Source organism: Chlamydotis macqueenii, chromosome 1 (genome assembly GCF_036417535.1).
Source record: "Chlamydotis macqueenii isolate bChlMac1 chromosome 1, bChlMac1.mat, whole genome shotgun sequence".
Taxonomy (NCBI): domain Eukaryota; kingdom Metazoa; phylum Chordata; class Aves; order Otidiformes; family Otididae; genus Chlamydotis; species Chlamydotis macqueenii.
Window position 1 is genome coordinate 12200735 of NC_141556.1, and position 12402 is coordinate 12213136.

General features: G+C 40.1%; 1 protein-coding gene across 1 annotated transcript in view; it reads right to left on the reverse strand.

Moving 5' to 3' along the window:
- The window catches only part of LOC104474654 (guanine nucleotide-binding protein G(i) subunit alpha-1), a 32479-nt gene extending 20728 nt beyond the window's left edge, over window positions 1-11751 (reverse strand). The window contains exon 1 of the mRNA XM_086745750.1: window positions 11374-11751. Within this exon, the coding sequence (XP_086601876.1) occupies window positions 11374-11491 (118 nt within the window). The 5' untranslated portion in view covers window positions 11492-11751. The remainder of the gene's footprint in view (window positions 1-11373) is intronic.
- Between the last annotated feature and the right edge of the window lie 651 nt (window positions 11752-12402).

A 12402-nucleotide genomic window follows, 5' to 3' on the forward strand; every position in this document is an offset into this window, starting at 1 on the left:
AAATATTTCAGTAACTTAGCCATGTAGTAATACAGTGTGAATTCCAAATTACATCACCAGTTGAAACCACAGGAGTGACAGATTCTAAAATTATAACATTGACTCAGACAAAAGATCTGAGATAATTCTGAAGGTTTCAGTAGCTGCATGCTGGCTACAGGGGAAGAACCATTTAAACCTATAAACCACTGTCACTTTTGTAAATTCCCTAACAAATCAAGAATTCATTACAACTCAGTATTTCTTTCCTAGGTCTCCAGCATTGCTCTTAGTAGACATTTGAAATCAATAGCACACAACAAAATGTATTATATATAAACCATCATTTAAGAAAACAATTAATATAAAACATTACCGTGGCCTTACTGTCCCACTATAAAGGAGAGCACCAGTATGATCCCAAGTGTCATATTTCAGCAACTCTGTGAAACATTCAAAAGGAAATATGGCACTTTGCAATGGAATCTACTTTAAAAAAACTGTATTTGTTGAGAATATACAAGAGATCTCTTAAAAAACAGTATTATTGCCTTACATAAGGTCAGTACCACGGTACTTTAAAATAGGAAAGCATTTTCTTCAATGAAGACACAGGCATAGCTTCCTTTGTGTCAGGTGCCAAACCTAGCAGGACCGTGACAAGCTGAGACTCAAAGTTTTGGAAATAAACCTCTTACTTATACCAGAAATTAAATAAGGGAATGGATGTACATTTAGAGATGAAAACCACATAGTAATCACACTTGCTGCCTGACTACTACATGCCACACCACCAGCAGATAAAATGTTTGTGAATTCAGGTTGGTAAGATTATCAGTTGACTACTAGAATGTATCAACGGCCAGCCTCAACACTACTATCCTCTAAAAGCTTTGAGAACCTCCTCAAAAGTAAAAATCCGGAAACTTATTAGTGTTTCTAATGGAACTTCACTAACAGCAAATAACTGATCTTCTCTTCAAAATTAGATTTAAATTTGTTACTTTAAAAAATTTAAGTTGTTATCTTCTTCCATACATAGTAGTATGCTCAAAAACAATCACTACATAATTTGAAATCACGATATGAAAGAACATGATTAAAGACCTTCCAGAACATGAGTTTGAGCGGATATTGTGTATGACCACACTACACGAGACAAATGTCAGAGTGCTCTAACAGAAAGAATCACCTACTTTGCTCTTATGTTGTTTACCAAGGCAGTTACTGTCAATTTCTGCCAACAGAGTACAGCATGCCTCATCCAGACTTCCAAATATATATCTAATAAACCTCTAGAAATCCAGAGTGCCCTGACATTTTTCTTGACAGTGTGGTTGGCCTTTTACGGTTCACTGAGCTATAAATACGGTGTGCAAAGATGGTAAATTCAGTTACAGATACCAGAGAGAACTTCTACTACTAAGCAGACTATCAATCACAATCAGATACTTACAAAAAAATTCCCCACTGCAACAAAGGCATACTTCATTCTGGTTATTGTGGTGGAGAGATACAACAAAAGAACTAGGAATTCACAGCATATTTTCATCTCAGGCTCCACTTGCAATTCAGAACAACACTGCTGTTGTATTATCTGCAATTGTGACAGATCTGACTGTCCCTGCTACCTCAATATTACTACGTAACTGCACAAAGAGTTGGGAAACTCCATGGATGGCTGTGATGGCACAGTATAGTAGTATAGAAAATCAGAAAGCAAAGTCTGTGCACTCCTACCAAACAGGAAAAAGATCTCTCTTGTACATCTCAACTGATTTTATTCAAAGCTCTACTCATCTTGTAACACCAAGGCATTATTTGCAAATGAGATAAAGGGGTACCGCCAAAGTTTACACCAGGGCAAATGCAGTTATACTAAAAGTTTGCCCATTATTGTAAAAGTAGTGCAATAAACTTTAGTTCACATAAATTCTCAGACTTCATCCATGCTTAACAGTGTTTCTCATCTTGTACCTCGAGGACTAAGATCCACACAAATAAAGAGAGTAAGCATACTGATAGTTGAACTAAATCCACTGCAAAAAGGTCTCCATCTGCACCAAAAAACTGTAAGGACTTGAAGTGACACAGACTGAAATGTTAAATGACAAGATCTAGCTATCCAAACTGATCTTTTTCAAAAGTAAACATTTTGGGAACTCTTATTTGTATTTGAACCAGGAAAGAAAATTCATGTGTGTACTCAACCATATTCTTTCATTACATGCACATGCATTTTCCACACAAAGCCACCTACAAGCAGAATATTGTTTGTGGTTAACAGTACTGAAACAAAAATCTGGCCTTTTGTTGTTGTTTAAACAGACTTTGTATTTAACTGATTGCAAATTAAACTGAGAAAGTTTTGAAGCATGTAAAAATTTCAATCCATTCAAACAGGCAGTTGCACCCAACAAGGCCAGAAGCAAGGAATAAGATCAATACCTACATACTTAGCAGGTTATTAGGCCTCAAACAAGTATCTGTCAAAGCCCAATATAATCTAACACCACAAGGTCCTATGTTCTAGAACAGCAGACAGAGAAAATAACTTCAGTGGTCTCTCGTCTAGGAATTAAATGACAGCCTTTGCTAGCAAACACTGAGGCACTAAAGTATATTAGAAGGACTCGTGTCAATGTCCTTAAGAGGTTTAGAAAGCATATAATGGTTTTGCTAGGAGTTTACCGGATTTATTAAGGATCAGTAACTGGATCTGCATACAGCAGCTAAAGCCGCTTTCAAAACGCTTCAAGAAACATTTAATGCCATCAGGAACACCGAAAACACTTAAATGAGACTTAAGTTTATTTTCTGTCCACCCTTGTACACTACATCACTGGTAGTTTCTGAAATCAATGAGCATTCAAAGTACGTATTTATAGATTTTATTTAATTAAATATTAAGACAATCATCCTGTTTACTCCCAATTTTGTTATTGCAAGACATTTATCTCCAGTCACAGCAAGTCTTAAAATTGCATTCCAATACTACTTTCACACTGTATTCCGTTTATAATATTAGTCCAACTTTACTGTTTTAACTGGAGACTAACGCCTCCATTCTCCTCTGTACTGTTTGGACGCTGAGTTGGCAGCTACACTTCTTGTCCACTACCATCCTGCATTCATCACAAAGTGCTAGGTAGAAGAGGATTCTTCCCAGTCAAGCCTATGACCTATAAGTTAGAATGGCATAAGGAAATATAGGTCTGAAACTCCTCAGACTTGGAACAAAAAAATCAAACTCCTACCTCCATTTTCTGATCAAGTGCCTCACACTCCTTGAGAAAGACTGGCACTATCTCCTACTCCAGCAATGAGGTTTTAAAATAAGTGGGTTTTGAACAGAGTTTAACATATCTACCAACTGGACCTTGCAGAGGAATACAATTTTACATTACACCTAAGCCAATTCTGAAATAAACTGTAGACACAGAAATGCAAAAATTGAAAGAACCCTATTCTGCATCCATTTTGCCCTCCAGCTGCTACTATGCATTTCCAGTACTCTATTTGCATAAAACACGTATCTGCTCCTCATCATGCTTTTTATTCAAGCCCTCATCAGACCATTAGGAAAGACCAGTTAAACTGACCACTCTTATCAGCAAACTACATCCAAATAGGACAGCCAATTTGACTATCAAACCAGCACAAAACTGAACTAAGCATTTAAAAGTGCCAAAGAGCAGGGAGGGGGTAAAACCATTCAGTTACATGCTGCAAGAGCACTCTCCTTTTTAGCAACACAGAGCTTCTAGAACAGCCCACGTGCGCATTAGACAACATGCACTGCTTATTTCCAGCACTCTGATATGTATTTAGAAAGTAAGCAAGAACCCCTTGAGTTTTACTGGAAACTACAGAAACCCCCCTCAGATTCAGAACATCCTTACAATCGTGATGGGTAACAACTCATATTATGAGCCAAACAACTACAACAGCTTCATCCATGTAAAATAAAAAAAAAACATACAGTTGTATGCAAGAAATTATTTTGTCAACTTTGCAAAGGGAAGACAGGTAGCCATTTGATTCCAACAGTATTTTCATTTCAAGAAACAGACCATATTACATTCTAGAAGATACTAAAAATTATAAACCTGCTTCGCAGCTTTAACAGGAATTTTCATGAAAGTACATTGATTTCTTCTTTAAAAGCAATCTGTTTAGAGCAGTGATTGTAAAGACTTCCCATCCGTTCCAGTTGCCTAGATACTGTTTATTTCACTAAAGATTTAATCAGGTACCTTTGCTAAGTATATTACGCACTTCAAATGCAATACTGTCTTTCTAAAAAGCATATATGAAAAAGTAATGAGATACAGTTTATTTCATAAATTGAAGCACTTTATATTCTAATGATGTTGATTCCTTTAAAAAATAGCTTTACAATATGTATTTTCTAATTTCAGTATCAATTTATGTAGTATATATAATATTGCAGTTTACATGCACCTCTAAATATAAACACACAGCACCCATATAAATACATAGATATATGTCAACACTGCTACTTGATTTATTAAGTTGATACCTAAATGTAAAATAAATTGTGTTATTCAGAGCTTTAATGACCCTTCAATTACCAAAGCTAAGAAAGGAAAGTAATTTATTTCCCTATCATATGTTTAACAACAAATCTCTTGTATAAATAATTGGTTCTTAAATGTTCTATGTTAATTACCTCCATCAGCTGAGATCCTGAAAGAATGATATAAAGTGATATTTTTGAAAACTACACAGAAATATGCTTTTTCAAGAAGGGGCCAGCCATTAATTAAGCTAAAGTGAAACAGAAAGTCAAAATTTGACCTGAACAGATAACATAAGAATAATGCATATGGGTACCTGTGACACTTGGTGATTTTTAGGCCATTTTGCTGGGACAGCATAAACAGATACATGATATATTACACCCTGTTACATATTCAAGCTACATATAATTCCAGAGATTTTGAAACTGGCTCTGCAGTTTTGCAAATTGCAAGGGCAAGGCCACGACGATGGGAAACAGCTTCCAAATCCCCAACTCTAACACTTCTTACAGCTACACTGTGAAAGGGTTATGAACACTCACAAACATGGATGGTTACTCTATGACATCCTATCATTCCTTCATTTCCCCCTCCGGTTCTCATTAAGAAGTCTTACTTTGGCTTGTCTGCTCCTACTCAATGAATAAGGAGAACAAAATATGTTTAGTGTTAAGAAGAGATTAGTTCAAATCTTTTATTGCAAAAGCACACATTCCTAGTACACAAAAGTGTCTCAGCAAAAAGTTTATTTTTGTCTTGATAGTCTAATAAATTTCAATATCTTAATTGTCCTTCTGCTCAGAAACGTTACTAAGTTAAGCCACTTCAAAAACTCTGCATTGTTCTGAACAGCGCACTCAAAATGTCTTGCTCTCACAAGTCCAAAGCTCTGATTTTTCTAACTGCTTTCTTTATACATTACCAACTCAAATACTTTTTGGATAAAGAAACTCTCAGATGAAGTCAACTGTGTTCCATTTACAGAATAACAAACCAACAATTTACACAAAGCCTGAGGTAACAGTAGGACACTAAGCAAACAAGGGCAATAAATAGAACAGCTGACCTCAGGAAAGCTGGACAATGACTTAAGACTCAACCTCAGAATAGCAAGTTTCCACCAATATACCTCCTCCTACATACATCTTGGGGGGGGGGGGGACGGGGACGACACACGACACGACACAAAACCAAACCAAAAAAAAACTTTCAACAGCTAATATCAAGTTAGTTCAGATCTTTATTTCAGCGTTTCCATGGCAGAAAAACTTCACATTTAACGGAACATCTTAAATATCTCTTTTCTACTTTCATTTTTTTTACCTTGACATTTGCCAGATAGCATATTACAGGAATACACTGCAGACATCCATCAAGCTCATCAGCAAAACTGACTTCAGAATTTCATGTCCCCCTGAAGCCAGACTCACAGCTTGATTTCAAAATATTTAGGCAGACTTTAGGATGGTCTGACTACTCAACTCTTCCTTAACGCCCGATGCAAAAGATAAGTTAAAGTAATTTTTATACATCCATAAGTGCACTTTCAAATCAAGAGACAAAAAAGCAAAATCGCCATTACTAGTATCATGACACAGTACAAAATGTACAGTTTCTCTTTAGCCCTTTCTAAAACACCATGTACTAAGGTAACTTCTTCCTAAAAATGAAAAAGAATTAAAATCGTGATACAATCCTAAATGGTAATTTTATGAGAAAATTCCAAAAATGAAGATTTAAAATAACAATGCAACAGAGGACCTAAAATCACTACAGATAATTTGTGAAGTAGTGAAGAAGCCCATACACACATTAAAGATCAATATTATGATGTAAATTATTACACCAACATTCAAATAGAGACAAGCATAAAAGAACCCAAACTGCAATTATACAAACACAACCATAACTGAATGGCTGTGTTTTCTGTACATCCATGAGCCTTCTTTCACAAAAGCAAGGGGGATTATTACACTATGGGAATCTAGTAATTTTGACTTTGTTCTTGGAAATTATTGTTACATTTAGTACAAAGACTCGAGGATTTCACTTAATAACAAAGTCAGATATAAGAGTCCACATATGTAACATCCTGATTGCCAGAGTCCAGCTGTACCATACCAAAACGCAAGAGCTCCTAGTTCAGAACTCCAGCTAAATCTAAGCAGACAGGCAGAAAGTCACAAGGGGGTGGGCGGCAGACAAACAAGAAAACCCACCCCTTCTTTTTAGTTATCACAAAACAGCTTTTAAGAGGTGAACTTCATAAACATCTATAGATAGTTGTCTCCTTGGCAAAATAGGAAATATTTTGTCAGAAATTTTTTAAACTAGGCTGGCATCACTTACAAAGATGAGGTCAACATCTCCAATATGTGCAATACTCGGTGAGAATAAGGCTTTTTTGAGAGCTTCTAAAGTAATTTTTGTCTGCAAATATAAAGATAATACTCTGGAGGAAAGGCAATACAAGTAATGGTACAAACAGCATATATTTTTTTTTTTTTTAGTCTAATGTGCAGTCAGGTCTGAAGGAAGGCAGGTATTGCCAAGGACTGCGAGGATCATGCTGTTGAAAAGATAGTATGCAGTGGGAGTTAGTTGACCGAGCAGACAGAAAGATGCAGGCCTGTAACAAAAGAGAAACAGCCAGAAAAAGATGCCCAAGAAGTGAAGATTTAAAGAACAACTGAACAGAATTGTTCTTGTTGCTGCCTTAAGGAACAGGAAGAACTGCAATGAAAAAGATTAAGAGCAGTACTCTGTCTTAAGCTGAACACCAGGTATCTTTAAGAAGGTGACATGTCAATGTTCCAATACGAATTACAAGGATCTGTTCAGGAATAGAAAAGTGGCTTTGCTGGTATGAGTATTAAGGTATTCATTGAATTTAAATCTACAAATGTGATTATCCAGAAAGAAAACAGATAATTACAGTTGCCAAATACATGTCTGTGACCTCCTGAATCCCAAGATCCACTCCTAAAGAATGCTTAAAACATATCTATTGCGTTTTTAATTCAAGATACTAAGAACCTGAACACTAAATTTGCTATATTAGGCGAAGAATGTGATAATCCACAAGACAAAGCACTAATCCTATAAACTCATGCTGCCGGTTTGAATGTAATCATAAAACCTGATGAGTTAACCTCATACCAGAAGGCTTTCTACTAAATGAGGTACTGCTTGTTCTCCCACAGTTGGCATAAATTCAGCCTTATGTGCTTTAGCTAATTCAACAGAAATGTACTTGCAAATCCACACCTGATCTGGATCACATGTGTATTAATGCAGCACACACAGATCGGTCACACAGAACCACCATCTCCCAACATGAGTAGAATTACATTCATTCTGCAAGCATCACTGGAATTTTTATTTGTTCAACACTAAAAGTTAAAATGAGGAACCATGGAAGAGAAAAACAACTTGAGTCTACTGCTTTTTCTACTTGGAAGCCAGCAAAACTACACATTGCTTTTCAATAATCTCACCCACACTAAATATGAGCTTGTCTATAAAAAAAAAATACAATAAAATATTACTTCAAACAATTAGGAAACAGAAGTTTAGGATCTGTTCACTTGACACAAATATTAAAGTGCTTAAGGAAAAGTACTTCTGAATGTTAAATTTTGGACAATATACTAGACTGCACTTACATTTTTTGTTGAGTTCCCATGAAATTTAAGTATTTCTTTGTCACACAATGAATTAAAATAATTTGAAATTAAAGGAGCTTGTTTATTTAATGGTTTTAAAAAATAACGTCACCAAATTCCATGTATAAACAAGCATTTCCATTGGCTTACAAACCACATGCTCAAATTCAGCTTATGATGAGGATGGCATTCAGAAATTTTCCAGAAAAGCTTCTCCTGCTGTTAGGACAGCACATTGAAGTGCACAGACTTACAAGACTAAAATACTGTTACTTGGAGGATGTTTGCTTTTAATGCTTCTTGTAGACCTGAACATCAGATGATGTTCAGAATGCAGTATTTTTATTCCAGATGACCTGCAGCCAAGTTTGTATGAAGTGATGCACCAATTTACAGATATGACAAAATAAATTAGATAATCCAGGTTAACTGTATTTTGCACGGCTCACATGTGTCTGCTTCTTCCTAGAGACAGGACAACAAAATACAAATCTAACGTTGTTCACTGATATTGTTCACAAAGTCATGGTTTAGCTACAGCAATGTCACATCAATCTCTCTCAATTCAATCACTGCAATTTCCTGTTTCAGAAAAATCTTTAGAAAAGCATATAATGGAACAAATTAAATTTAAAGGCTAGAAATAGACATTTCATAAACACATCTTCCCTCAATTGAGCATTGTAGCTCAAACTTCAGCAGGATTCTGTAATCATCACACAAAAATATAGTTTTTAAAGATGCTGGAATAAATCTATCTTATTGGGTCCACAGGTATACAGCTACATGCTCTTTTTCTACATAAGCAAGGTATTTTAGATGCCTCTCCACACACTGTATTTTCTTGGCAGCGGACCACAATTTGTACTTTTCCTTTTATTTCAGTATCTTTTTAAAAGAACAAGTCCATAAATAGATGTAGGAGTACAACTGAGTAGATGATAAACTATGACATATGGGCTGAACAAGCAATCAGGAAAGTGATCGGTGAGAACAAAGTGACTCTAGTGGAAGTAACTTTAAATAGTTTTGCCATCAGATAAAGCATTCACATAACATTTGAGACATCTGACACAGTTTCAAGGAAAAGTAACAGGAAAAACTTTCATTCCAAGAAACATGAAACATGCAAATGCATCAGCGGGTGTATATAAACATACATATATATATATAAATATCATTCTGAGTTCAGTAAACATTTAGGAAATTTTTGTTTAAATAATTATTGAAGCATTGGTCCTAAAATAAGTTAGCCTGCTAGTTTTCACATCTCTTTTTAACAATGAACGGGCAAATTTTAAGCCAACTGAGCTACGGTTCAGAACACTATGAGAAAACACATGTATTCGAGCATTTGTTCCATATTCTAAGATTTCATGAGATTCCAGCAGAAAAACATACTTTCCTCAAAAGCTTCTCTGTATTAGAAACACTGAATTCATAAAATTTTAAAATAAAAGCTCGTAACATAGAACTTTATACATAAGAGCATTAAACAACTGAAAATAGGGACAAAATTCATCCTCAAATTCAAAGCATCTTTCTGTAGAACTAGACTTTATCTGTATCCACAGAATATGATGAAAGCTATGAAGAGGACTCCCAAACTACATGTACTGAAAGTTCCACACAGAACAGCAAAATACTGAAAAATCATTTTAAATGCCTTGACAGAAGATACAGAAAGCATTACTTCACTACTTCTGAGAAAGACCGTAACATCTTCTGCAGTATAGCTGTTGATCATATACAGAATAACCTTCCCTCGCAACAGTCTGAAGATTCCAAAGGTGTACAGGACCATGCACAGTACCAACCAAAAGCCTAACACTTCCGGGAAAACAAAAATAAAAGCTTTAATTGTTTCTCTCACAAGCAAAATCTTCTATCTACAAACACACTTCAGGACATTTGCTTTTCCCATACTAGGTTTGTTTCATCTCTTCAGCTATATATGAAAGTGCTTCAGCTTCCTGTACCTTTCTGGAGCTATTACAGAATTTAGCAACAGAAAGAAGTTATTTCGAGATCTACTACAATGTTTGTAGAGCACAGAACACTGCAGACAAGCAATCTAGCAAAATCAATGTAGAGGGGAGTGAGAGACTGGCCAATCGTTTAAAAAGCTTGCCTGAAACTATAGCTCTGGGAGGGAAGGGCAGCACGAGAAAAGATGCAACTCAACAGCTTTTTAGCTCCGGATTAGAAGGATCCGGTCTGGTTCAGCTACACGGCATGCACTGCAAAACTCCCATCAACATTAATACAGTGCAAATCTTGCAGCATTCAGCTGTCCACAAGTTCTATGGTAGTTTCAGTCTTGCACACAAGACTAAATTTTTTCTAATTAAAAACCTCGCTTCCTTTTTTTCTTGCAGTTTTTAAAAATAATCTTACATTACTTATCTTTACACATGAGCATACTGCTTAAAATATACAAAAAAGCTAGCTTTGAGTACTTGTGAGTAAAACTCAAGAACACATGATAGCATATTATGTGAGTCACTATTATACATTTAGAACCCACAGCAAGGTTGTACCTCCCGTTGTAAGATTTCAGCAATATAAGCAACTTCCACAAAAATAAAACAACGCAAAAAAAAAGTTTAAAAGTGCTTCGCCTTGTGTTCCTTCGATGCTTTCTTCACTTGATTCTTACAGCAAGAGTTTAGGAGATGTTCAGGTCTACAAGAAACATTAAGAGCAAACATCCTCCAACTGAAAATTTGCTTCCTCTGAGCAGAGGCATACAGAATCCACGCCACAAGTTTGGGATATTATCCCCTTCGTGGCCCGCGGGACCAACTGCCCCGTGCTGTTTCCCCAGAACGGCCCTGCCTCCAACCACCCCGAAAGACGCCCAGGCGCCCACCTGCCTTCCCAGGCTGCTGCACCTCCCCTCAGCCCGAACCCTTCGAGGGGCCATCAGCCCGCACCCCGCCGCGGCAGAGCGGCGCTTCCCCCGCCGCCCTACCCAGGGGGCGGGGGGGGACACGACACACCCCCACCCCCCGGCCCGAGGAACGGGGTCCTCGCTCCTCTGCCATCCCCGGGGCCGCAAGAGCCCCGGACTGGCTCGGCGGGCATCCGCCCCGCCCTCGCCTACACGGGGCCCTCACCTCGGGGCTGGGGGCACCTCACCCTCGGGCTGGTGGTGGTGGGGGGTGCTTGAGGGGGACCCTCACCTAAAAGGAGCAGCTTGACCTCCCTGGCCGCCTTCTCGCCATCCTCCCGCAGGTTCCTGTCGATCATCTTGCTCCTCTCCACCGCTGCCTTGTCCTCGGCGCTCAGCGTGCACCCCATTTTGGGAAGGGGGCTGTTTTAACTCCGCCGCGGGAAGAGAAGCCGGGGAGCGGCGGGGTTCCGCGCCCGGGGCCGCCGGAGAGACGCCGAGGAGGGAGGGGGAGTGGGAGCCTCCCCGCTCTTCTTCGCCTTCCCCCCCCTCCCTCACCTGAAACGCAAACGGCGGCGGAGGCGCCACACGCCGGGTTTACCTCGCACGCAAGCGAGCGGAGAGAGAGAACACCGGGGGTGGGGAGGCTGGCCTGGAGCCGCCCGGGGGGAAGGCGCAAGGCAGTGGGCTGCAGACAGAACGCTGCCGGCGGAGGCCGAGCACCGGACAGAGGCGGCTGCTCCCGCGGCACCGGCACCGCCCCCGCCCCTCCGGAGGCGCTGGGTCGCGCGCACCGCCCACACGGCGGCGAGGAAAGGGGGGCGGGGGGAGGGGGAGAGCGCGTGCACGGGGGGGAAGGGCGGGGCGGCTGCGCGTGCGCACGGCATCCGCGAGCCGTTGGTGGCGGCGCGGGGCGGGTGGGGGGGGAAAGGCGGGGAGCGCAAGGGAACCAGAACGTGAATGAGGCTGGAGACGGGGGAGGAGGGCAGCTTCCTGCGCCTCGTGCTGCGTCTGTGTGACGCCATCGCGGGCACCTGCCAGTGGCGCGGGGGGAAGGGCGGAGGGCTCGAGTTTAAACGGTTCCGTGCGGGCGGTGCCATTGCACGGTGGGGCGGGGGCGCGCCGGGCGGGGCTGTACCCATGCCCGCAGGGGCGGCTCCACCGGCGGAGGAGGGCGCCGCTCTCCTCAGCGACGGCCCCGCCTGGGTGCCGCTTCCGTCGCCTGGGGCTACCGGTGCTGTCGCCTGCCTTGTGCTCGCTGCCGAGCTCCGTCAAAGGGCCTCGGGCCCAGCCCCTGCCCCGGCCGTGGGTGCTTGCGGGC